Here is a 27,765-nt window from a genome sequence, read left to right as displayed (position 1 = left end):
CACGGGTGGGATTGGGAGAGGAGAGGCACCCACAGCAATCCCAAACAACTCCTGGGAAGGGAAATCCTGGAGCAGATTTGTGCATCCAAACCACCACAAGTGTTTGTGGCTGCAGAGGGAACAGCAGGACATTCATCATCTGGGGAGGAAACACAAATGTGGATGCTGGGAATTCCATCCCCGAGGCTTCCCAGGGAATCTGCAAGGCAGCCTCACATCCAGGGGGTTTGGAGCTGGGTTTGCTGCTTTCCAAAGCTCATCCCCACAGCCAAGGCAGGGGTTGTTAAAAACACCTTTCTCAAGCACCTCTAATCCCACTCCAGAAAAGTCCCAGCTGTCCCAGAGCTTCCAGCCACAATCCAGGAGGGATTTGATTACAGGGAAGGGCAAAAAAAAAAAAATTTAAAAAAAGCCCCTTTTTCTAACAGAGACTACTTTCATTTCAAAGTAACAGGATCTGAGCAGCACAGGGAAAAAGCCAAAAAAAAAAGAAAAATTCCTTTTTTTTTTTTTAAATGTAAACATTCTCTGCATAAGGTGCAGGGTCTCAGATGTCTGTACAGGAACATGGAAAAGTTTGGAAAAGAGAGAGCTCCAGAGCCAGAAATGCCCCTTCCATTTCTGAAGCATCACAGACATGGAGAAACGTTCAGCATTCACTTTGTCAACACCTACACAGCAAAAATGCTTCCAGAACTCCATGGCTAAAAGCATCCCACCATTGTAACAAAGAGTATTTTTGTAGTTTTAATACTTTCCAAGAAAAAAAAAAAAGATTTTACATTATTTACTAGCAATGGATATATATGCAGAAGCACATCACACTACAGCAATATTTTATCAAGTTATCATTGACCTTCACCAAACATTATGCACAGTTGCTCCAAAGATTCCCTCTTTCCTTCCCAAACTTTCTGTGGAAGGCAAAGAAAAGCTGGGCTTGGTTTGGTTGCTCCTGGGCTGAGGTTTTTTTTGGTGTTGTTACACCCCAAAATTAAGGTGTCTATTAAAAACCCAACTTACCACACCAACAATTCATTTTCCAAACTCCTCCCCAGCTCCAGAGAAGCAAAACTTTCAGAAAATGGATCCCAAGCTGTGTTTGGTGTGGGGAACCCCAAAAACACATTTGGGGGGCTCTGAAGGAGCAGCTGTCACTGGGGTGGGGAAGAAGACCCTGAGCATCCTTCTGCAGTGCCCCAGATGGAGCTGCAGCACACCTGGGGCTTTTTGGGGCTCCCTGGCCCGGCAGGCTCAGGGGTTTGTGCCTCTCAGGAGTGTGACTTTCACTGGGTCCTCACTTCTGGCTCGGGCAGAAGTGACAAGAAAGAGTAGAAAAATCGGAGCTGTGTCAAAAAAGGCTCTCCTGGCATCAGAGCTGAGCAGGAACGGCACAGAGGGCTGAGAGGGGGGGAATTTAAAAATCCCAAATTGATTCCTCCTCGCTTGTGTCGTGTGCGTTAAAATTCTGTCACAGCATTTACACCCCAGGGCCTGAGGGTGGGGACAGCACCCAGGGGCCAAACCCAGCCAGGACACGCTGCCAGCACCCTCCTGCTGCAATCCAGGGGCTCTCCATCCCCTCCTGGGGTTCTCCATCCCCTCCTGGGATTTTCCATCCTCTCCAGGAGTTCTCTATCCTCCCCTGGGATTCTCCATCATTTCCTGGGGCTCTCCATCCCTTCCTGGGATTCTCCATCCTCTCCCCAGCAGCCCCCACAGGAGAGCCCCTGATCAGTTCTCCATCCTCTCTGGGATTCTCAATCCTCTCCAGGGTCTCTCCATCCTCTCCTGGGATTCTAAATCCTCTCCTAGGGTTCTCAATCCTCTCCTGGGATTCTAAATCCTCTCCTGGGGTTCTCAATCATCTCCTGAGGTTCTCCATCCTCTCCTGGGATTCTCCATCCCCTCCTGGGATTCTCAATCCTCTCCTGAGATTTTCAATCCTCTCCTGGGATTCTCCACCCTCTCCTGAGGCTCTCCATAATTTCCTGGGGCTCTCCATCCCTTCCTGGGATTCTCCATCCCCTCCTGGGATTCTCCATCCTTTCCTGGGATTCTAAATCCTCTCCTGGGATTCTCAATCCTCTCCAAGAGTTCTCAATCCTCCCCTGGGATTCTCCATCCCCTCCCCAGCAGCCCCCACAGCAGAGCCCCTGCTCAGCGCCACTTCAGCCACTCAAATAAATTTCCCCCTCTGCACCAAAACTCACCCCACACTCTCAGCCCTCCCCCCTGCACTGGAATCTGCACCAAAACCCAACTTTTAGGGCAAACTCAATCATTTGAGACACAAATGTTCTCTGTTGTGTCGCAATTTCCAGTTCTATCCGTGGCCCTGTCAGCCATGTGCCTTTAGAGCTTGTTGCTGATATTTTTAACAGGTATTTTGAGATTTTAAAGTTCTTTCCTAATAGAAACCCTGTAAAATTGCGTTTCTGGAGGGTGTGTGCTCAGTAGGGCTGCCACTTTATACAGAGAGGGTCAAACTCTTCACTGTCACCTCTAAAAGCATTTCACCATTGAATTCTTTCAGGTTTTGATATGTGATTAAGGAGGGGGAGGCTGTTAAAGAGAATTTTCATGAACAAAATCTCTGTTCTACTCAGAACCCACTCACAACGCGGCCTTCAGAGCATCACCTTTCCTCCCTGCCATAAAAGCAATGAATATAAACCATGATCCTGTGGAACAGCGACACAAACTGAGCCTTTTCCAGCTCACAGGGGGCAAGGAAGGAGCAATCCCAGCCCCAACAGCTCAAAACCAGCACCTGGTGACAAACTGCCTGAATGAAAATAGAAAAAAATAATATTAAAAAAGGATCGTAGAAAAATTAAAAAAAAAAAAAAGTGGTGTTTTAGTGTTCACAGCTCCAGGTTTGCTCCTCCTTAATCCATCAGAATTTTCCCCCTTTTCCAGAGGGGCTGCAGGGAAATGACACCACAAAGAGCATTTATCCAGACATATAAATTATGCCTTATAAGACAAGTAGTGTCTTCCTGGCATGAGCCCATCCTTTGCCCAGAGAAAACCCAAGAGAGATTTTTTTGACTTGTTTATGTAGCAAATATTTCCCCCTCCCCTGGAATGCAAAAGATTTGGCTGCAAAAAACCTCAAGTACAGTAAATCAAATCTGCTTTAAAAAAACTCCACAATAGAAAACTTGTTCTAGGTTAGTATTGATCAGCTCACTTTCACCTTTAAAAATAAAGGAAAAAAAAAATAAAAAAGAAAAGCAAAGCAAGTCACTTTGGTGATTATGAGAACAGGGAGCTCGTTTTCCTTCCTCCAGCTCTGCATTTCAGGCATCCTGGGCCAAGTGGGGCCAGTGGAGCTGTCAGGAACCCTCAGGTTTGATAGAAAATGAGGACCAAGAAAAAGCTGTAGTGGGGTGGGGTGGGAAATGCAAAGAAAACGTGGCTCTGTTTCCCAACCATCAATGAAATTCTGCTTCCACCTGCTGGGATCTCCCTGGTACAAGAACTCCCTTGGAGTTTCTGGGTGCCAGAAATTTGATTTCTATGGAATTACAGAAGGAGCAGAAGTTTAAAATTGTCAAGGGAATCCCTCAGCTTCACTCAATTCACAGAGGGAAGACAGAAACCAGGAAAAGAAATAATTTGCTATTCCCATATTAAGAGCACGTTTGACTTTGGAAGAAGTCATTTCAATGATGGCTTAAACCCCAAGCAAACAGAAAAATGATGATTAAAAGAGCAGGGCCTTGATCTCCAGCAAAGGCAGGGGTGCAGAGCAGCTCCAGTGGGGCACAAACTGCACCCCACGAGCCCAGTGTGGTCTGTGAGAAGGGTTTGTCACCTGCTGCAGGGCCAGCACTGCCTGGGGACACTCCCTGTGCTGCTGAGGCCACCAGGCTGCCCTGGAGAGCCCCCAGCTCCAGGGCTGGCTCCCAGGGACACCCCAAGAGCTGGGAGCTGCTGCTGCTTCCTCAGCACGTCCAAGCCTGGAGGCCTCTGGGGGAGCTGCAATCCAGGGAGAGCAGGATCACCTGGCCCAGGTGTGCTGTGATCACAGAGCAGCACTCACCCAGCACAGCCTCGGGCATCTGAGGACAGCAGGCACAGCCTCAGGTGCCCACGGGGCAGGAGCTGGGGCTGAGGCAGGGCTGGAGCAGGTGAGTTACAGTACAGAGCAGCCAGGGCTGTTATTGCCTGGGGCAGTGGCACAGGGCTGCACTGCCACCTTGGAATGTACAATCGCTGCCTTTGAGCAGCACCAGGAGCCGCCAGAGAGCAAAGCCCAGCCCAGCTGCACTGCCCAGGGCTGGCTGTGCCTCCTCAGAGCCCGGGATCCCCGTGAGCTCCTTCCTGCAGGAACTGTGTGTGCTGCTGATAGCAACTGGAAACATTGATTCCGTCTCAAGTTGGGTTTTTAAATAAAAGTGCTCTCTGTTGCTGCAGCCTCGTGGATCAGGACACCACTGACAGTTCCAGGACCATGACATATCTGCATGAATGAAGAACAATCCCTTCCCTCCCTCTTCTCCCTTCCCTTCCTTTGCCCTGCCCCGTTGCTGTCGTGTTCAATACGAGATCGGGCAAACCCCAGAGGCCAGGTCACATTTGTACATTTTTGCAGATCTCCATCACAGATGGAATTTTTTTTTTTTTTTTTGCTGGTCATTCCTTGCAACCCATCCACGAGCAGCACAACCCCAAAAAAAGAAGAGAGGGCAGCAAAACCAAACCCCAGAGCAGAGACGCAGCAGAGAAGAACCAAACGAGAGCAGCGCTCAGTTCTCCACCGGGGTGGGATTTGCTAAGGGCTGGCTCACAATGACTTGCACCACGTAATCCTTTGGGATTTTCAGCTCCTCCAGTTTCATTTTGTCTGCCAGGGGTCTCCCAGAGAAGAACCAGCGCTGGCTGCCCGGCTCCACTCCCTCCACGGCGTGCAGCCGCCGCTTCATGTGGTACACGGTGTCCATGCTGCGCACCAGCAGCCGCAGGTCCTTGCCCGTGGACAGGCGCAGGCGCAGCTGGCACTCGTGCCCCGAGTTGGGAGGGGGCTCGGGGATGTCCAGAGTCTCCAGGTCACCCTTCTCCTCGATCATGTTGATGGGAGGGGCGAGGCAGTAGACGGGCAGCTGGTAGCGGTTGCCCAGTTCATCGTAACACTCGGTAAGAGCACCTTGGGGAGAGAAAGGGGAGAGTGAGTGGGGACTGCTGGCACATGGCACATGTCACACTGCAGGGGTCACTCTGGGAATTGCTGGTACATCTCACACTGCAGGGGTCACTCTGTCACTCTGGGAATGAGTGGGAATTCCACACTGCACATGTCACACTGCACTGGTCACTCTGGGAATTGCTGGCACATCTCACACTGCACTGGTCACTCTGGGAATGAGCAGGAATTCCTGGCACATCTCACACTGCAGGGGTCACTCTGTCACTCTGGGAATGAGTGGGAATTCCTGGCCCATTTTACACTGCAGTGGTCACTCTAGGAATGAGTGGGAATTCCACACTGCACATTTCACTGGCACATCTCACACTGCAGGGGTCACTCTGTCACTCTGGGAATGAGTGGGAATTCCACACTGCACATTTCACACTGCACTGGTCACTCTGGGAATTCCTGGCATGTTTCACATTGCAGTGGTCACTCTGGGAATTGCTGGTACATCTCACACTGCAGGGGTCACTCTGTCACTCTGGAAATTAGTGGGAATTCCACACTGCACATGTCACACTGCAGGGGTCACTCTGGGAATTGTTGGCACATCTCACACTGTAGTGGTCACTCTAGGAATGAGTGGGAATTCCACACTGCACATCTCACTGGCAGATCTCACACTGCACTGGTCACTCTGGGAATGCTTGGCATGTTTCACACTGCAGTGGTCACTCTAGGAATGAGTGGGAATTTTTGTCACATCTCACACTGCAGGGGTCACTCTGTCACTCTGGGTAAGAGTGAGAATTCCTCACTGCACATTTCACACCGCACTGGTCACTCTGGGAAGTTTTACCCTGCTCTTCAACCACCCCAGAGGTGAGGTTGGAAAATTCAGGCTTTAAAGGACCAGACAAAAATGATCAATGCCTGACTTTGTTGGCATAAAGACAAAAATCATCAATGCCTGACTTTGTTTGCATAAAGACAAAAATCATAAATCCCCCACCTTGTTTGAAACTTGGGGTATTGAGATAAAAGCAAGCAGCCCCTAAAAGCCAAACAGCCCAGATAACCCAGGATAAAGTCCCCAGGCAGGCAGGAGGGATGAGGATGTGCTCCCATCTCTCATTTCTGCAGCAGGGCCAAGGCTCAGGACACAAAAATGCCACTTGGAGCAATTCCAGCAGGCTGAGCCCGAGCTGTGAAAATGCAGGAGGGCCCCGTGAAAGGAGGATTTTGTAACCTCTCAAACATCCCCAAACTGCTGGGATGGTTCTTGCAGGCCTGGTGTTTTAGTGAGCACTGCCAGGACAAACAAACAAACACGGCCACCCAGGTCTGTGGCTCCATCAGCACCACAGAACAACACCCAGCACGGATTTTGGGTTTCCACAGCACCTCTGAGCCCACATTCAAACCCTGGTGTGATTTTTATTTCCCTGAACTCCCTTAGGATCATCTGGATAACCTGGGTGCTCAGGAATTCTACCACATGCTGAATTACAAAATACAGGCTGAGTTTTTCGCAGTGTAACTTCATAAAATAAAGATTTTACTTTTTAAAATAGATTTCCAGTGTCACTCTAGAAAAGCAGCAGCACATTTTAACAATTCAAGGCAGAGAAGGCTGAAAGCAGAGCCTGGGAAACTGAGGAAGCTGCATCCCAAAAGCAGGAATCCCTTCTCACTGTGGTTAAAACTTCTCTGCCCTGGTCTGAATTCACCTGTAGAACCAATTTCCACATTTCTGCCCCTAGAGGGGCACAGTCACTCACCAAATTCCCCATCCTTGTGGAGCTGGGAATGCTTGAAGAGGAGCCAAGTCCTTGAGCCACAGAATATTAAAAACCTCTTGGACTGTTCTGCACACAAGAGCCAAGTGCTTCCTTAGAAATTAAAGGGGTTTTTTTATTTGGAGTTTTTTTTCATGCTGACACTGAGTTGTCTTAAACTTTCCTATTTGATCAGCAAAATGACCCCAATATAAAATCCTGACTCAGGGATATGTGGTGTTACCCAGCCCAGTGTAACAGCAACATCTTCTTCTGGAAGTCTTTTGGACAGAAATCCTCTTTTTTAAGGATTATTTGTGTTTGCAAGAACACACAGAGGAAATCATTCAAAAGATCAATGGTTTAGGCTTTCTGTTTGTACAGGCATCTGTGCCCTGAGATTTATCAGAGAACAAAACAAAAGGAAATAAAATGATCTAATTACATCAACTCATTACAGTGTTTTACCACTAATGAATTTCAAAGCAAACCAACTTTTATCAAAGCTGTGCTGGACCCAAACCCTTTTATGGTTCTGTGCCATTTACTGACCCAAGCCTGGAGTTCCCACACCTCAGTTTTGTTTTACAACGTTCATTTCACTCCTTATCTATTTGCTAAATATCACAGGACTAAATTCCAGACATAGAAACAAATTTGCTGCTAAAACCAAGCCAAAATCCAAACCTCAATTGCCTTTCAATGTAGCTAAAGCATCTAAAATTTCCTCAAAATCCATTTCTTTTAAAAGAGTGCATCAGCTTTAGAAGAGCTCCTCAAAGAGTTAATTTTAAATAACATGGGGAGCTTGCTGAGGAATTCCTTCATCATTTATCTGGCTGCCCAGCTGAACTAACATGGGTCAAAGCTGATGCTATAAACACTGGATTCCTTAATCATCATCAGATAAGCAATATTAAAACAAATCCTCTCAAACAGCAGCTAACTTGGAGGTCTGCAGCTAAAAAAAATAAATAAATAGAAAGAGACACAGCAGAGGAAAGCTCTTGCCAATAAAACACCACAGGCCCATCCCAGACTGAGAAATGGTTTTTACCAAATAGTTAATGTAAGAACAGGTTATTAATGTAAGAACAGGTTATTAATGTAAGAACAGGTTATGAACCTCACCAGTAATCCCAGTCTTCCATTCATCCTGGTGGAAATGTCCCCTGTCCCAATCCCCAAACATCCCAACATTGCTGTTTCTAACTGAAAATCACAAGAAATCAAACATGTCCTAAAATTGATGTTCTAACTGAAAATCACAAATATCCCAACTAGAGAACACTTCCTAGCATTGCTGTTCTAAGTGAAAATCACAAATACCCCAACTAGAGAACACATCTTAAAATTGATATTCTAACTGAAAATCACAAAAAATCAAACATCTCAACTAGAGAACATGTCCTAAAATTGATGTCCTAACTAAAAATCACACAAAAAAAAATCAAATATCCCAACTGGAGAGCACATCATTGCTGTTCTAACTGAAAATCACAGGAAATCAAATAACCCAACTAGAGAACACTTCCTAACATTGCTGTTCTAACTGAAAATCAAATTCCTGATCCTTCCTGCAGGATACAGCAGCTTGCACCACATTTAGCTGGAAGGGGCACTAAAAGACCATAAAGTTTTCATGGGAGAGTTGAAAACAAGAGAGAAATAAATATTTTTTTAGGTTTTTCTGTCCCTTAGGCAGCAGGGATGCTCAGAGCTGCAGGGAACAAGCACCCCACATCCCAAGTGAACCTCATTTCCTTCCCCAAACCAGAGAGAGGTTGAGATGCCAAAGCCCCAAGGACTGGAGTTTTCACTGCTGGATCATCCCAAGAAACCTCTGGAAGGGGCAGGTTCTGGGAGGAAAGCAGCAGGAAGGAAGGAAGTGGGGCAGACAATGCAAAAAAAACAACAGCAGATGGGATTATTTTAATATTTCAGAACTAACAGGGGCTTGGAGAGTGAGGGATTCTGGAAGGATCCAAGGCAGAGCTTCTTGTTGGTTGTTATCCAGGTAGGAGACAGCTTGAGAATTTCAGAGGGAAAAATAAGCAGATGTGATCATCAAGCATAAGGGAACGGGAACATTTTGAAATTAATTGCTTTGCCAGCCACAAAAACTTTGTTTTATGAAGATTATGAGGATATTTCACTGGATTTGGATGGGAAAACACTAAAAAAGACTGGTTAAAACATTGCTTCCATCCCTAACCTGTTCAGAGTTTGGATTCACTTATCCTCCTGCAGGAGCAACAATTTAAGAGCCCTCAATGACAGGAAGGGCAAATTTTGCAGGAGTTATTAAATCAAGCAAATATGGTCACACTCACCTGAAAACATGAAAAGTTTTAATGTATTTGAAATGACATTTTGACATCTCCTTAATTTGCACACCATTCTCTTCAGGAAAAGCAGGAAAATTCTTGTTTTCTATTCAGAAAGTTCTTCCTACTTTAGGTTTTAGAGCAATTTTGAGGAGCATTGCTCAGAAACACCCAAAACTTAAGAACTGAGCAGATTTCCATTTTATTTTTCCCATTTCTCAGCCAGATTTGCTGCAGGAAGAGAAATTAAGACAACACAACCCAGAATGTAGCAGTGCAGTGAGACTCAGCTAATTTAAGGAGACTGTCTGTGTATAACACACTTGCCCAAGGAACAGCTGCTTCAGTTGTTTTTGTGACTGAAAATCTCCATTCCAAAGCCAAGCTGAGCCTGGATTGCTGAATAAATTGGGGAAAGCAGAGCTCTCACCTGTGGAGTATTGATTTGAACCCAATATAAATCACTGATGCTTGAAATTCAGAAGGAAAACAAAGAAGTCTCTGGGTCTTACAGCACAGCAGTGATGAGGCAGAAAAGCTGAATTATCTCTTCATCGTTATTAGCTGCTGATTCTAGGTCTGAGCTGGGAAATACAAGATTTTATAAGGAAAATAATAATCCCAGTGCTGACATCAGGAGCAGGTGGGAGAGGTGGAGCAGGGCTGGGACAGCAGCACACACACAGTGTGTGCAGGCAGCCCAAACTGGGAGGAATTCACACCAAAAGCTCTTCCTGACTTAATCCCAACAGAACCTGCTCAGCTCATCCCTGGAAGTGTCCAGAGCTGCTGGTACCAGAGTGGCTTTCCCTTTTCCAGAGGGAAATTTGTGGGAATGCTCTTGCAATTCAGTGCCTTGCACGGTGTGGAGAAAACAATAAAGAATTAATGGCGATGGGGAAAACACTTGATAATAAACCACCCATGTAAATCCCCTCCTGTGCTCCTTCCACACTCAATTTCTGCAGATTTGAACTGGCAGAAAGCTGCTGGACAAAGCTTGGATCCTGAGGCAGGGCACGACTGCTCTGCTCCCATCCCCATCCTGCCTCTGCAGCTCCTGAAGAAATGGGTTTGCACATAATGAGTGTTAAGCATTTAATAATTCTCATTTCAAATCCACTGAAAAGCAGCTCTTCCATTATGGGAACATTATTGGTCTGGCTCCATTCCATGCTGGAGAAGAACTCCCAGAGGCAGCAGGAGATCCCAGGGCTCCAGGAGCTGCTTGGTGAGCAGGAGCAGCTCATTCCCACTTGTGAATTGAAATTCCCACACACAGGAATTGAAATTGGAAAAAGGAGGAAATAAGGGGACTCTGACACCCTTCCCAACCTCGAGGATCCTACCCAGCTGCTTTTCCTGCAGCCACAGAATGGCTGGGGTTAGAAGGGATCTCTGGAGATCACCCAGCCCATCCCTGGAGCAGGTGACACAGGGACACATCCAGATGGGTCTGGGATGTCCCCAGAGGGAATTCCACAACCTCCCTGGGCAGCTGCTGCAGGGCTCTGCCACTCTGCACAGAATGAAGCTTTCCTCATGCTGTAATACCAAAATAATCCTTTTAAAGAGCAATTCCCACTTGGAGAATGCAACCAAAGATCCCTCAGGTGTATCCAAGCCTTCCTGCCCCAAACTAAGCACAGGGCAGGCTCCTCACTGAACAGCTCGTCCTGAGAAATTGTGGCTGCCCCATCCCTGGAAGTGTCCAGGGCCAGGCTGGAATAAGCCAGGACAGTGAAGGTGTCCCTGCTGTGGGAGGGGATGGCTTGAGGGTGAACTGGGTGAGTTTGAGGGTCCCCACAAACCCAAATTTTGGGCAAAGCCTGCTGCACGTGTGCCGTGTGCATCGCTGGGCTCGCTGATCCTCTCACAGCACAGCACCAGCATCACTTCACTCATTAGCACTAATTAACCAGGCTGAAGGTGAAAGATAATTAACAGAGTCTTCTGAAGCAGAGGAATTTCTGCCCTAGCTAAATGAGACACTTTTGTTCAGGTTTTAGCTCCAGCTGTGCCTCCCTCACTGTGCTCAGTGTGCTGGAGAGGGGGGAGCAGAGGGACAGGGATGGAAAGGGTGCTCAGGGAAACCAAATCCCTCAAAATTCCTCTTGGAAATCCACACTGATGCCAGCAGCAGCACTGGCAATCCCAGCACAGGAGCTGGGATCTGTCACCCCACCTCACTCACCTGATGGAGACCAGGGAAGAAGGGACCTACACCAGAAAGCTCCACATTTCCCAGCAGTGTAACTTCCACCAACAACCCCATCCTTCCCTAAAACAGCTCTACCAGAGCTCACATTCCTCCAGGCTGTGCACTTCACTGGCTTTGATAAATAAAGTAATTATGCACTAATGCTCAGTACTTGTCATGTTAACAACACCATATGTACTGCTACTTCCATATCCCTGTAAAACTTGGATCTAACATGGCATGGAAGGAACAGCTTCCAAGAGATATTCCATCAGGGTTCAAAGATGACAAGTCATTTTACTAATGAAGTATTCATCTACTACTCTGCTTTGCATGTCATGAAAATAAATGCCTGTCTAGACAGGCTTCTTAGATAAAAATTTAAAAATAAAATGGTTGGTTAAGAGAGCTTCTCTGTGTACCCTCTTCATTTACATTTGCTGTTCTGCATTATCCAGCTTCTTGAAGGGGCTGGGGGGTTTTGGAGAAGAGGAAAGCAGAATATCCTCCCCACCTGTGGCTGCACAGCTGCCCTGGCAGTGTTTGAAGTCCCCAGGTCACCTGCTCAGGGTGAGGCTGAACTCAGATTTACACAGGTTGTCACTGCCTTGGTTACCATTGATTTTTTCAGGCTGCTGTTCCTGTAAATCCAGAGTGAACAGCTGGCACTCAGCATCCCAAATCCCAGAACTGCCATGGCTCAAATGGAAACCAAATGGGAGGCTCACGTTGTACACATGGCATAAATCTCCTTTTTCTTGCCAACCACTGACACTGACAGATTGTGTCCCTGGAAGTCTACAAAGTGCCACAACCAGGAATTCCTTGGGCACTCCAGGGATGGGGATCCAAACCTCCCTGGGCAGTTCCAGTGCCTGAGCCCCCTTTCCATGGGGAGATTCCTGCTGTGCCCACCCTGAGCCTGCCCTGAGCCCCCTTTCCATGGGGAAATTCCTGCTGTGCCCACCCTGAGCCTGCCCTGAGCCCCCTTTCCATGGGGAAATTCCTGCTGTGCCCACCCTGAGCCTGCCCTGAGCCCCCTTTCCATGGGGAAATTCCTGCTGTGCCCACCCTGAGCTGTTCCCTCTCCTCTGTCCCTGTTCCCCAGAGCAGAACCCAAACTCCCCCAGCTCCAACCTCACTGCAGGGAATTGCAGAGAGAGGAGGCACAGACTGACCAGGACTTGTTGGGATGTTCAATCAGCAATTGCTGAGCACAGCACTGGAGCTGCTCCACCTCCTGTGCACTCCAGGCAGGGTGTTCAGCCTCTAAACAAGCTCAAAATGAGATTTCAGAGAGTTTAATCTGAGCTCCAAATGGATCTGGAGGGAAATTCAGGCTGACAGAGAGCACTTGTTAAAGCTCCAGGTAAAGCAGCAGCAGTGACAACCCCTCAGATTGAACACCCAACAAATGCTGGCTCTGATGGAGTGTGGGGTGGCCTCCCAGAGGTGGAAAACTCAAACTGAACAACTCTTCCCCACCTGTGTGCAACAGGGAGAGAAGGCAAGTGATACCTTCAGTTTGAGCTTTCCTATTTTCCAGACTCTGTACTGTGTTCGTTTATAACTCTGCACTCCCTATAAAGTGTCAGCAGTTCTGCTCCCAGCTCAGCCCCACAGAACAATCCTTTTCCAGCCCCACAACCAAGGACACCGCTGCAGCTGCAGCCCCAAAAGTGCAAACAACAGGGAATGGAGGGGAGCAACCTGGGAGGGTGGGACTGCATCACCTGGAGCTGGGATTGGACACTGAACCCCAGCATGGAAATGGACCCAAACTTATCAAAGTGTGAGAACTCCTGGCCAGGATCCATCTGGGTCAGGGTCTGGCACTGCCCAAGGTGTGTCCTGTGAAGGGCTTTTAATAAAAATCTATTTATTGCTGTAACTCTGCCTAGCCTCTGCTCCAGGCATTTCTGAAAAGTGCTGCACAGTCATCCTCCCCACACCAGGCAGACAAACTGAAAACCAAAGGCAGGAAATGGACAGGCAAGGGCTGCAGGGGAAGAGACTCAGAAGAGCCCAAGAATTCTGCTGACAAAGCTCCTCAAAAAACCTTTCAAAACACAAGAGCAGAAGTTAAAGATATTTAAGGAAAACAACTGTAGGATGGAGCCATAAGGTGAATCCTTTAATAAGGGTGTCACAATAATCCTTTACTCCTCTAACACTGCCCAGCCTCTGAAGGCAGGACCAAGGTTTGCTCTGTGCCTTTGTTCCTCCTGCTCCCACCTCCCTGCAGCCCCTGCTGCCCTCCCAGGAAAATAAAAAATTAAAAATAAATTAAATTAAAATGAATAAAAATTAAAAGAAAGTAAAAATAAAATAAAAATAAAATAAAGAAAATAAAAATTAAAAATAACACAACATAAAATAACACATGAAATAAAATAAAAATAAATTGAAATAAAATAAAAATAAAATGAAATTACATTAAAATAAAATAAATTTAAACAAAATTATATAAATATAAATATAAATATAAATATAAATATAAATATAAATATAAATATAAATATAAATATAAATATAAATATAAATATAATAAAAGTAAAATTAAAAATAAATTAAATTAAAATGAATAAAAATTAAAAGAAAGTAAAAATAAAATAAAAATAAAATAAATAAAATTAAAATTAAAAATAACACAACATAAAATAACACATGAAATAAAATAAAAATAAATTGAAATAAAAATAAAATGAAATTACATTAAAATAAAATAAATTTATAAATATAAATATAAATATAAATATAAATATAAATATAAATATAAATATAAATATAAATATAAATATAAATATAAATATAATAAAAGTAAAATTAAAAATAAATTAAAATGAATAAAAATTGAAATAAAGTAAAAATAAAATAAAAATAAAATAAATAAAATTAAAATTAAAAATAACACAACATAAAATAACACATAAAATAAAATAAAAATAAATAAAATAAAATAATAATAAAATGAAATTACATTGAAATAAAATAAATTTAAACAAAAATTTATAACTATAACTATAACTATAAATATAAATATAAATATAGTAAAAGTAAAATAAAAATAAAATAATTAAAAATAACATTAAAAATAACATAAAATAATATAAAATAAAATTCAAAAGAAAATAAAAATAAATTGAAATAAAATAAATAAAAATAAATAAAATTAAAATAAAATGAAATTACATTAAAATAAAATAAATTTAAACAAAAATTTATAACTATAACTATAACTATAAATATAATAAAAGTAAAATAAAAATAAAATAATTAAAAATAACATTAAACATAACATAAAATAATATAAAATAAAATTCAAAAGAAAATAAAAATAAATTGAAATAAAATAAATAAAAATCAAAATTAAAAAAATTAAATAAAATAAATAAAAATAAAAATAACACAAAATAACAAATAAAATAAAATTAGTGTCCGTTATTTAAAATAAAAAACAAGAGAAAATGATTGATTAAGCACAAAGGTGGAAGAGTGAATGTTGGTGCTGCCTCATGCCCTGGATGTGCACAGATGGTGAGAGCCCAAAAAGGTTAAAAATCCAAGGCCTTGCTGTACCTGTGACCTTCTATAAAAACCTTCCTTGATCACTCAGGAATTATTAAAATCACCTCAGAGGTTTCTTTGTTCCTGTGCAGCTTCAAGGAATCAAAACACAGGTGGGAACTCAGAGTTCATTCTGCTGCAGGTTTTCTTTGCAAAAGAGCTACAAACCAAGCATTGCTTGCTCTGGGCTGGGCTCAGCAAAAAAAATGAAAGTTTTTTTCTCAGTGATGACTTTCTCAATGTTAACTGTCAGCAAAAAGCAGCTCCCAGCTCTAGGTGCATAAAATCCTTTGAAATTCAGATTTTTCCAGAGGTCAAGCTGTCTGTAACACACTCTGAGTGACTCCCAGTTACCAGCCTGAGTATTTATTGAAGGAGGTTGTGGAATATTTAAAAATACTGAAAAACCTCATGAGCGCTGCCCATGTTCCCTGTGACACCTCAGGCAGGATTTCCTTATCATTGCCTGCACCTAAATGGTTAAAGGGAGAAACTTTCTGGGGCTCACCCACTTCTGCCTTGGTTTGGGAGAAAAGTCAAATAATAATAGAGAAGAAATTATTATTACTACTATTATTATTATTATTATTACTACTACTACTACTATTATTATTATTATTATTATTATTATTATTATTACTACTATTATTATTATTACTACTACTACTATTATTATTATTACTACTACTACTATAATATTATTATTATTATTATTACTACTACTACTAAAATTATTATTACTACTACTAGTATTACTACTACTAATAATAGTAATATTATTACTATTATTACTACTACTATTATTATTATTATTACTACTACTATTATTATTATTACTACTACTACTATTATTATTACTACTACTACTATAATATTATTATTATTATTACTACTACTACTAAAATTATTATTACTACTACTAGTATTACTACTACTAATAATAGTAATATTATTACTATTATTACTACTACTATTATTATTACTACTACTACTATTATTATTATTACTACTACTACTAAAATTATTATTACTACTACTACTATTAGTACTACTAATAATAGTAATATTATTACTATTATTACTACTACTACTAATATTATTATTATTATTATTATTACTACTACTACTAAAATTCCTGAAGCCAAACCAGCAGAAGATGCCAAAGGTTTTGGCCACAATCAAGTGGAGCTGATGGAGGAGGAGTGGGATGAGCCAGAAGCAGGTGGGACACCCAGGAAATTGATATTTTAGCATCGTGCCAAGCACCTTCTCTGCAGGGTTTGATGCCATAAATTGAGTGTTTTCCCCTCAAGTGCTGCTCATCTGTGCTGAATGCACAACCCAGCGCTGCCAAAGCAGCTCATTCACGGGGGCTCATCAAATTCATTACAGAAATAATATCCCCCTCGCTTTTATTTGTTGAGATAATTATGTTTTTACCAGGTTTTTGTATGGTCAAACCGACTCAGACCCTCACAGAGAGGAACTTTCCCACATTAAAGACAATTTTTGAGGGCTGCAGGCTGATGTGAGGGAGGCACCACTGGATTTTATTCCACCTTCCCCATGTATAAATTAAATTTTCCTGGCACCCACAATTGATATTTTAGCAACTAAGATATCAAAATAAATTACTAAAATATCGAAATAAAAAACCCTTAGGTCTGGCTGAGCCCCCCATTTACCACCAATCCCTCCAGGAACACCAAACCCACTGCAAACCACAATACTCGAAGGGAGCAGAGATCACCAGGGAAGGCTCTCACTGGAATTTTCAGGGGGAAAAACCCATTTTAAACTTCATTTCCCACTCCTATTTTCAAGAGTTCATCTTTCTTTTTCTCATTCCCCAAGCAGACAGCAAGGCAGATGAAGCTGCTCCTCAGCCCCTCCACTGCAAGCAGCCAATAATGGAGGAAATGTCCACACCTGGGGAATATTTAATAAAGCATCATGTCCTAATTATTATTGGGGAATATTTAATAAAGCATCATGTCCTGAATATTATTGGGGAATATTTAATAAAGCAAGCATCATGTCCTGAGCACCATCAGATAGCACAGCACTGTTATTCACCTGCAGCAGACACTCCTGTCTGGAAAATCTGCAACACCCTGACCAACAAGCAGCTTCCTCCATGAGGAATTGGGGACCTTCTTTTGGCACAAATTTGGGTTTATTTTGAGCATCTTGTGGCCAGTTTGGGCTTTTTACTTTGGGTTTCTTTTTTTTTTGTTTGTTTGTTTTTTGGGTTTTTTTGGGTTTGTTTTGGTGGTTTTTTTTTTTTTTTTGTTTTGTGGATTTTTTTGGGTGTTTTTTTTTTTTTTTTTTTTTTTTTTTTTGGGTTTTTTTTTGGTTTTTTTTCCCTTAAAGGAATTAGCTGCAATTTTCTGGTCACACATTAATGGCTAAAAAAACCTCCTAAAACATCATTTCTGAAAAGTGCTGCACAGTCACCCTCCCCACAGCAGAAAGACAAACTGAAACCAAAGGCAGGAAACAGAGAGGCAAGAGCTGCAGGGGAAGAGACTCAGAAGAGCCCAAGAATTCTGTTGACAAAGCTCCTCAAAAAACCTTTCAAAACACAAGAGCAGAAGTTAAAGATATTTAAGGAAATTTAAGGATATTTAAAGAAAACAACTGTAGGATGGAGCCCTAAGTGAGGTTTTTATTTGAAGGGTTTTGAGAGTTTCTAACCTGCACTTAGATATATAAATAAATATTCCAGCCAGCCACAATTGCTTTACATCCTGAGGGTTTGATTCATTTTCCTTCCACTTGAAGAAAACATTGGGAATTCAGCATCCCTCAGAAAGGATGTTGTGATCTATTTTAGAAATATTAATCACTGCAGAAATGATGGAAAGCAGCATCCTCATTGCAGGAGGTTGTGAGGAAAGTGATTTGTTTTCAAGGTCAGGAGGAATTTGGAGACACAACAACAAAGCACATCCTTCACTAGAACCAAGGCCATTCCCAAGGGGAAAAAGCCATTTTTCCAGGTGTGATGGACACAGAAAATGCCAAAAATCACCAAAATAAGGGGCAGCAGAGGAGCAGGAGGAGGAGCTGCCAGAGCTGCTCCAGGAAAGGGGTTTGGGGATGAGATGGGATCCCACACGCCAAAAAAATGGGGTTTGGGGAGGAGCTGGGCTCCCCAACTCTGAGAAATGGATTTTGGGATGAGCTGGGAACTGGGATTTTGGAATGAGCTGGAAATTGGATTTTGGAATAAGATGGGAATTGGATTTTGGGATGAGCTGGGAACTGGGATTTTGGAATGAGCTGGGAATTGGATTTTGGAATAAGATGGGAATTGGATTTTGGAATGAGCTGGGAACTGGGATTTTGGAATAAGATGGGAATTGGATTTTGGAATGAGCTGGGAAGTGGGATTTTGGAATGAGCTGGGAATTGGATTTTGGAATGAGCTGGGAACTGGGATTTTGGAATGAGCTGGGAACTGGATTTTGGAATAAGATGGGAATTGGATTTTGGAATGAGCTGGGAACTGGGATTTTGGAATGAGCTGAGAACTGGGATTTTGGAATGAGCTGAGAACTGGGATTTTGGAATGAGCTGGGAACTGGGATTTTGGAATAAGATGGGAACTGGGATTTTGGAATGAGCTGGGAATTGGATTTTGGGACGAGCTGGGATCCTCTACTCTGGGACATGGATTTTGGGATGAGCTGGGCTCCCACGCTCCAAAAAATGGATTTTGAGATTAGCTGGGTTCCCCAACTCTGGCAATTGGATTTTGGGATGAGTTGGGCTCCCACACTCCAAAAAATGGCGTTTAGAGATGAGCTGGGCTCCCTCACTCTGGGAAATGGATTTTGGGATGAGTTGGGCTGCTCCACTCTGGGAAATGGATTTTAGGATGAGCTGGGAATTGGATTTTGGGGTGATCTGGCTCACCCCTGTGCTGCTGACAGGGCTGGAACCCCCAAAGTTGGGATGCAGCTCCCAGCCCTTCCCCAGAGGATGCCTGGGGGTGCTGAGATGCAGGAGGGATTCAAGATTTATGAAATTCCCAAAGCATTCACTCCCCATTTCAGCCTCCCAGCCTACAGAGGGGACCTGACGTCAAGAACCCTTAAAAATAGACGTGGATGTGTAGAAGAAAAAGCAAAATAAAAGCTCTCTCCTAATGCACACACAGCCTCAGTGCCAGCAGCAGCTTGTCTGCTTCCTCACAAGACAGCAGCAATTTTGGGTTTTAATCCCTTGCCTTTTGGGGTTTTTTTTAAACTGAAGTAAAAACAAACCAGAAAAAGCTTCCCTGGAACTAATAACTGCTGTCTCCTGAGCAGAGTTTAGTCAAAAAAAACCCCAAAGCAACAAACCAGGAGGCTCAGCTGTGAATTTTATGATGTTCACTACAGATTTTAGAGTTTGCTTAACTTTCATGGGCTGCATTTTCCTCTCAGTGCTACTGCTGATCATATTGACAGACAGGCTTTGATAGTCAGACCTCCCAAAGCTTTCATAACTCTGCTGGAATCTAAAATTAGACAGCCACAGTCACCAAAATATCATTTTAAAGGGGCATTAGATAAATCTGAGCGAGTATTTGGTATCCTCATAGAAAAAACACATTGTCCAGCAATGTTTGACATGTTTAGAGAGAATATAACCCATCAAAAATATGATTTTGAGTGATAATTAAAAAGCCTCTTCAGACAAGCAAGCAATTCCTGCAGCTTTAATTCCCAGCAATGGACACAGAAATTTTCAAGGACAAGAGGAAGAAAAACCAAAAGGAGCTGGTGGTTTTAAGGGCAGCAGTTCACAGGGGATTCAATTTAAATGCTAAAGGTTCCACAGCAAAATTCACTGTACAGATTGACTGCATCTCAAATTCATCAGTACAGAGGTAACTCCAACATTGCCACCACACAAAAAGCTCTGCACAAGGACAGAGTTTCACTTCTGAGCTCTTTCATTGACAGGAACCATCCGTGGAATGGGCAGTGTTAAAAGCCTCCTACACTTTGGAGCATTTTGTGGCAGATATTTCTGAATTTCTGTGCACATTTCAATCCTAATGCTTGGCTTGCTGGGCTGTGAGCACACACACTGACAGCTCAGCCTGCCTACAACATAAAATAAAATAAATGGACTCAATAAATGGAGATTTTCATCAACATCAATAAAAAGGGAGTTTTCAGCATAGCAAAGGGCAACTTTTTATATTGGCTACAAGTGATAAATGTTAAAAACACCCACAAACCAAAGCTGCTGGTGGAGTGGCTTTAAGGGAAAAATTCATTTTATTGTATTTTTTTCTGGTAATTTTTTATTGTATTTTTTGGTAAATTTTATGTATTTATATTATTTATTTATATTATATTATAGTATACTATATATATAGAATATAGCATATATATACTATAATATACTATATATAATATACTATACTATATTATAGTATAGTATATTATAGTATAGTATATTACAGTATAGTATATTACAGTATAGTATATTATAGCATAGTATATTACAGTATAGTATATTAGTAAATTTTATGTGTTTATATTATTTATAAAATGCAGGTTATCTATTAAAGGTAACCTGCAGTAACCTGCATTTCATTACAACTTCCCCCTGTATAAATGAAGTCAGTTTTTCTGCCGTCTCCAATTTATATTTTAGCAACAAAGCAAAACAATGCAAGAGCTGCAAAGATGCAATTTCTGAGATATTTAACCCCAATATCCTGGGAATTCTGCTGCAGCTCGTGAAGTGTCCAGCCTGGGATTTAAAATCTCCACTTAACCCCAGCCAGATTGCAATTAATATTAATGACTTGCAGGCCAAGTTCAGCTCAACATTAAGATTATTTTAAAATACTACACACTCCAAGATTTCCTGTTTGATAGCTGAGAAGTAGGGAAAAACTCTTCTGCATGAAATTGAAATGGACTCATTAATAAAATATGGAGGATGTGCTACTTTAAGACAGGAGGAGGAGAAAAAAGAAGTAGAAATTGGTGATAACGTTATTTCTATTTTTAAACCCATCCCACAGAGTCACCCAAGATAGATGAGAAGTGCTAAGCCCATCCCACAAGCTTATTTATTTATTTAATACTTCTTACACGCTATTTTTAACAGCAGAAGCCAGGAAAGGCATCCATTAGAAAAATTACACTGAGAGAGCCTTCCTCACAGCAGAGGAGTGACACATCTGCCTGAAAGCAGCCTCACAAGAGGTTTTTCGTTTTTTTTCCCTCCCTTTCCTGTAGGATCAGAATCCTGTAGGATTCTGGCATAAAAAAGCAATTTTATTTTTGCAGCGTCGGCTCAGGCCGAGTCTCTGGGTGCAAAATCTGGATTTTCAGTCCTTCCTCCTCTCCCTCCTCCCCTTCCTGCAAGGTTTCATTTTCTCAGGAACCCCTGGTTTGAACACAGGGACAGCCAAATGTGGCTGTGGGGCTTGGGTTGGGTTTTTATTTTTAAAAGCCTCTTTTTGTACACATAGATAATAAATGAAACCCCACAGCCCCTGGCATTGCAGCATTTTACAAGAAAAAATGAGTGAGAAATCTTTCATTTTTTTTTCATAGATTTAAATTAATTTATCCAACAAATGTTGGGTTTTCTTGGAGAAATATTTAGATTTATACCAGGAATAAAGAGAGGCATCTCCAGGGATGGGGATCCAAACCCACCCTGGGCAGTTCCAGTTTCCCTTTCCATGGGGAAATTCCTGCTGTGCCCACCCTGAGGCTTAATTGTCATACAAACCTTTTTATAAAAAAGACAGAGCCTGGGCAGGTAAAGAGATCTAGAAGAAAAAACCCAAAAACCAAAAAAACCCCCAAACAAAATAAAACAAAAAAACAACAAAACAAACAAAAAACTACAAAAAAAACCAACTAAAACCCCTAAAAATCCCAACTCCAAAACAAAACAAAAAATCTCAACAAACAAAAAAAAACCCACAACAAAAATATCCCAAAACAAAACGAAAAACAACCTAAAAAAAGGCCAAAAAAACCTCAAAAACCAACAAAACAACAACAAAAAAAACCCACCAAACCCAAAAAAACAAGAAAAAAAACCCAACAAAAAACCCACACACAAAAAAAAAAAAGAAAAAACCCACACCCCAAAAAAACAGGCTAAAAAATGAATTTCAGCAGTGCCAGTGGTGCCCATGCAGGCAGAGCCCGGCAGCTCCATGGGGAATGTGAGGGAACCTCCACAGGATCCTGCTGCAGACACCACAGCTGGATTTCCTCACAGCTATTCCTCCTATTCCCCAGTTTTGCCCAAAATAATGAGAGGATTTGATCCATAATCTCCTCAGCCATGGCACTGCCAATGGAATATTTGGATTTCTAGAAGCAGCAGCTTTCTCTGGACAGAGGAGGTCACATTGCATGGAGAACTTTGCCAAAAGCTGATGCCCAAACGTGTCAGAAAGCTGAATAAAAATAAATAATGCGATTCTGTGGGCAGAAAAACCCCCAGTAAGCTCCACATCCTGGGTAAAAATTCTGAATATTCTCTGTGTTTGGAATTCAGCCTCAAGCCAGGCCTGCCTTGAGCAGCAGAGCCCCTGGTACAGCTTTGATTTCTGAGTTATTTCTCTGATACTCTGAATATTCTGCATGTGGGCCTTAAAAAGCAGATTAGCAGTGGGCAGGACTCAAAGCAAAGTGCTGGAAAAACAGATTTAAGAGCTCACATCCATTTTGTTTTCCATGTGTGGGAGCCTTGTACTGCCCATGAGCCATCCTCTGTTGGGGGCACAGGCCCTGTGCCCCCAAAGCCAGACTGAGCCTTCCAGGCAGGATTAAACTGCTTCAACTTGGGCTTTCTCCAGCTGCTGTGCCACTCTAACACCAGGCAGCACAGCCCCACGTGCCAAACACCTTCTTTGCAGGGTCTGATGCCATAAATTGAATGTTTTCCCCTCAAGTGCTGCTCATCTGTGCTGAATGCACAACCCAGCGCTGCCAAAACAGCTCAATCACGGGGGCTCATCAAGTTCATTACAGAAATAATATCCCCCTCGCTGCTCCTACCTCCAAATCTTCATTTGTTGAGATAATTATGTTTTTAGCAGGCTTTGGTATGGTCAAACAGACTCAGAGCCTAACAGACAGCAACTTTCTCACATTAAAGACAATTTTTGCAGCCTGATGTGAGGGATGCACCACAGTGAGAGGTAACCTGGATTTTACTCCACCTTCCCCATGTATAAATTAAATTTTCCTGGCACCTACAATTGTTATTTTAACAACTAAAAACAATGCAGCAACACCTTAGGTCTGCAAAAAATGCAATTTCTGAGTTATTATTTCCATTTATGTGAATGGTGACTTCAAATGATCAGTAACTTCTTGCCTGCCCCCTCTTTGGGTATTTCTGTTAGGAATATAGGGAAGTGATTTATTCCAGAATTGTGGAGTAAGGGAAATATTACTTGGAAAAAAAAATCCCACCCAGTAAGATTCAGAATAACAAAACAAAGTGGAAAGTACCCAAAATAAGAGCTTGCAGTTTATCTCACGCAGGATCTAACAGCAGATTGCCAGCCCAAAATTTTGGGGAAATTTTTTCAGGCTCTTCAGAAGAGAAAGTTTAAAAAAACCCACAACAGTTCAAGTGCCAAAGAAACTCATAAAATCAGGAGGGAAAAATAATCTACTTCCTTACAAAGAGAAGCTGGGGAAAAAGTTATGAAAATGGTGCCTTGGAGCATCCAGGTGTTCCAAGAGATTACAGAAAGTCCCAAGTGCTGCCTGGAAAGATCAGACTCAAGCTGAGTATTCCCATGGACCACGTCACCCATTCCACTGCAGGAAATACCAAAAAAAAGCAGATTTTGTTGGTCCTTCTATATATTAACACCATTTTGCTTGGAAACTCTGAACAGGAGAATATTCACAATAAAACCCAGATATTTTAAACCATTCCACCACTGATTTTTGGGGTAAAACCAGCAGGATTTTAACCAGTCACCCTTTGGAGAGGCCACATCCTGTGAGCTGCACCTACCATGGGGTAGTGTTATGTTTGCACCATCAATGATTGCTTGTGCCAGTTCGTGGTCGTTGCTCTCAAAGGCGTGGGCAGCAGCCTTGAGGGCATCCCAAATCTCCTTCCTGCCCTCAAAGGCCGGGGCTGTGTCCCAAAATTCATCCCTCTTACTGCGGAGCTGCCCGTCCGTCATGGGGTAATCGCTCTTCCATTTGGGCTTCTCCTTCTTCAGGGGCTGGTTACGACCAAGAGCCACTGTGGGGACAAAGGAGAAAGGGAAATCATCAAAATAACGCCACAAAATTCACTCTGGTTGCTTTGTTTAGGGTTTTAACTTTTCTATTTTCCACATTCTGTGCTGCTTTAGTGTGTGGGTCTGGGTTCACATCAGGGGATGGTGAGCACTGTGCACAGAGCAGGGAGACAAAACAATTCCTGCTCCAGCTGGGCACCAAGGACAAATGATCCAAATCTCAGCCCAGGAGCACAAACCCCGTGGGCTGGAGAGAGAAAAACAAGGATGGGACTGCCTGGGCTAAAGCTGGAATGGGACAATGAACTGCAAGGTGCAAATGGAGCAGAACTGATCCCAGGGACAGAGCCCGTGCCCCTCGTGCATTTTGGGGCCATTTTGGTTCATCTTGGGTGCAGCCCTGGCTGGGCTCTGGTGCTGCCCAAGGTGCATCCATGGAGAAGATCCTGTGAATAAATCCCTGCTTTATTCTGGAACTCTGGTCTCTGCTCTAGCTCAGCCTTCCCAAGGCATCCCCAGAGCTGAATTTTCAAGCCTGGTCCTTTTTGTTCATCCCCTCCCAGGTGATGCAGTGAGAGGGGTGTTATTCATATACTGCTCAGGGTTCAGATCATCATTTAATGAGATATTTATGTTTTTACCAGTCTTGTATGGTCAAAACCAGACTCAGAGTCTCCTCAATTTCCCCAAGAGGTCAAAGCACCGTGGAGCTCAGGAGAAGGGAGGTGATATGGATGTGGGCCATGCAATTGTTATTTGCTACTTTTAATTAGGAGCTGACTTTGTTTCTGTGCAAATGCATCCTCCTGCTTGCTGATTTCCCCTGGAAATCCAAGAATCCATCAAGGTTTAAAGAGCATTTTCCTCCTTCTCAATAAACACAACCCCATTTGTTTCCCTTGAACTACAGCTATTTTTGTGTGATAGCCACTTTGAGGTTATCACACAGGTATAAATTTGACAGATTAAAACTCCCTGCTCTCATCCCCATCAGTGCCTGCTGCTGCAGCAGGAGATGCCAAGTTCACAGAGGTTTTAAGGAGACCAAAAGCCCTGACAGGAGGTTAAGCCTTTATTCAATCTGACCCCATAAAAGCAAAGAATGATCAGCTTCCTTTGCTGGCTCAGGCTGATAGGCACGTCCATGAACCTGAAGTGTAAATCATGGAAAAGAGGAGTTTGAAAAGGATTCCTGCTGGTGAGCTGACAGTGCCAGCTATGCAGAGGAATGAGCTTTCTGGGGATTAAAAACATGGGAGAATGGGTAGGGTTGGAAGGAACCCTGAAGATGATTTAATTCCACCCCCTGCCATGGCAGGGACACTTCCCACCACCCCAGGGTGCTCCAACCCTGCCCAAGCTGCCCTTGGACGCTGTCAGGGATGGGGCCACAGCCAAGAATTTCTTCCCAATATCCACCTAAACCTATTCCCTGTCAGTGTGAAGCCATTCCCAGTGTCCTGTTCCTCCAACCCTGGGAATCCTCTCTCTCCATCTTTTCCTTTGTCTGCATCTGCAGCTCCTTCAGACAATTGTGCCACCCCAAAGCCTCTCCTCTGCAGCTGAACAATCCCAGCTCTCCCAGCAGAGCTGCTCCATCCCTCCCACCCTGCTGGCCTCCTACATTTGCACAGAAACAAAGTCAGCTCCTAATTAAAAGTAGCAAATGACAATTGCATGGCCCACATCCACCGACTCCAGCTGCTCCTCGTGTCCCACGCACAACACAACAATAATAAACTCTTAAATCCTTTCAAGTGACCACAAGCATTTACTGCTTTTTGTTTCCAGGGGATTGCTTCCATTTGCTTTTCAAAGCAGCGCTGACCATTTAGCAGGCTGCAGAGCTGCAAGCCCCAGTGTTTACAAAACACCAAGTTTCCTGGCAGAGCCCAGCCTTTCCCAGTCCAAGGCTCAGCTGAGCAAGCCTGCGAGATGATGCTGGGGCAGCCTCAAGCAATGGGGTTGTGCATTAAACCCTGTACATGCTAAAATTCTAAAAACATGTGGGAAAACACTCCAACGAGGAATTGTTTCCTTATTAAGGATTAGCAGCCAGAGCATGACATTTTCAGCCAGACAGAACAGGACACACTGCAAGAAATTTGGGTCAGTGGATATCTTTTTTTTTCCATTCCACTTTAGCTCACATCTGTTTGCATCCACTCAATGGATGCTGATTTGTCCCACAGGGCCCTCTCCTTGTCCCCAGCCATCAATTATGGAAGCAGGTTAAAGGCACTTCCCTCAGCCCACTGCAAATCCAGCAGCCCACTGCTCTCCCTGCTTCCCACCCTGCCCCAGACTGCACCCACATTTATTAAAAATTGATTTATCCTCACTCTAGCAGAGGCTCAGATCCTCACAGCCTCCAATAACTCCTCCCTGGAGATCCCATCCTTCCCACACAGACAGCAGTGATCATAAACCCAGGGATAAATTCTCTTTTTTTCCGAGTTGGAAGGAAGGGTGGTGGAAGAAAGGGACTCTCCAAATGGCTCCAAAGCCAAATCCACTCTAACAAGCCATCCATCCCAGTCCTGAGCCTTTAGACACAACTTGGCTTCAGCACAAGCCAGTATTTAAAAAGATCTTTGGTGTGTTTATCATTTAATAGAAGTGCTTCAAGGATCCCCAAAAAGCTTTATGCCTTCCCTGAAGAAATATTCATTATTTAGCTCTGTGGATAGATGGGGCAGAATGGAGGAGAGAAACTTATGCCATGTAAAAAAATAATGTGCAAAAATGCCCAAATATTTCTCTTTCCAGCCCATGTTTTAGTCACTGAAGCAAAACATGCGAATTTCCACAACCAAACTTTCGGACCACATCAAAGCACTTTCCCTTTTCTGTTAACAAGGCTGATAAAGAAACAAACATCAACAGTCTGAACCACTTAAAAGTATTTACAGTGTCAGTTTTCTGTTCCTCACTTTGGAGGGAAATTAGAGCTCAGAAGGAAACCCTGACTTCATTTCAGACCATACCCATCAGAGGCACCAGCAGCTTGCAGCATCCAGAAGAGAAAGCAGCATCCACATTAATTTTTCATCTTACATCACTTCAACACGAGTAAGAAATTATTAATATCCTGCTGGAAAGCAGGAATTGTTTTCCAAATGCCAAGAAGAAGGCACGTTCTCTCTGAAGCAAAGCTCCAGGTCACCCTCTCAGCAGAGGCCAATGGTTGATATTTTTGGCAAGGGATTTATTTAGAAGGGAATATGGAAATCAGCACTGGTCTACTTTTCAAAAAGTGAAATAGCAGCAGCCACACTCCAAAATGAGCTAGGCTGTTGTTCCAACAGCTCAGGTGTGCAGGTGGGGCTGTGCATCCCAAAGAGGGTAAGAAATGCACAGAGTTTAGGGTGGGAAAGTCCTCCCAGCCCACTGAGCCCCCACCTTGTCCCCAGCCCAGAGCTCCAAGTGCCACCTCCAGGAATTCCCTGGGCACCTCCAGGGATGGGGATCCAAACCTCCCTTCATGTCTGCTTGGAAATGGA

At 43.1% G+C, this 27,765-nt stretch overlaps 1 protein-coding gene across 1 annotated transcript in view; it reads right to left on the bottom strand.

Annotated features, from left to right (window-relative positions):
* Positions 1-4,586: 4,586 nt before the first annotated feature.
* UBTD2 (ubiquitin domain containing 2) overlaps positions 4,587-27,765 on the bottom strand; it is a 43,424-nt gene continuing 20,245 nt past the window's right edge. Inside the window, exons 2-3 of the mRNA XM_074552009.1 lie at positions 24,028-24,264; positions 4,587-5,155 (exon numbers count right to left, since the gene is read on the bottom strand). Coding sequence (XP_074408110.1) covers positions 4,758-5,155; positions 24,028-24,264 — 635 coding nt within the window. The 3' untranslated portion in view covers positions 4,587-4,757. The remainder of the gene's footprint in view (positions 5,156-24,027; positions 24,265-27,765) is intronic.

Source organism: Zonotrichia albicollis, chromosome 15, assembly GCF_047830755.1.
Source record: "Zonotrichia albicollis isolate bZonAlb1 chromosome 15, bZonAlb1.hap1, whole genome shotgun sequence".
Lineage (NCBI taxonomy): Eukaryota > Metazoa > Chordata > Aves > Passeriformes > Passerellidae > Zonotrichia > Zonotrichia albicollis.
The sequence above is the reverse complement of the archived record's forward strand: the minus strand, read 5'-3'. Positions and strand labels throughout refer to the sequence as shown.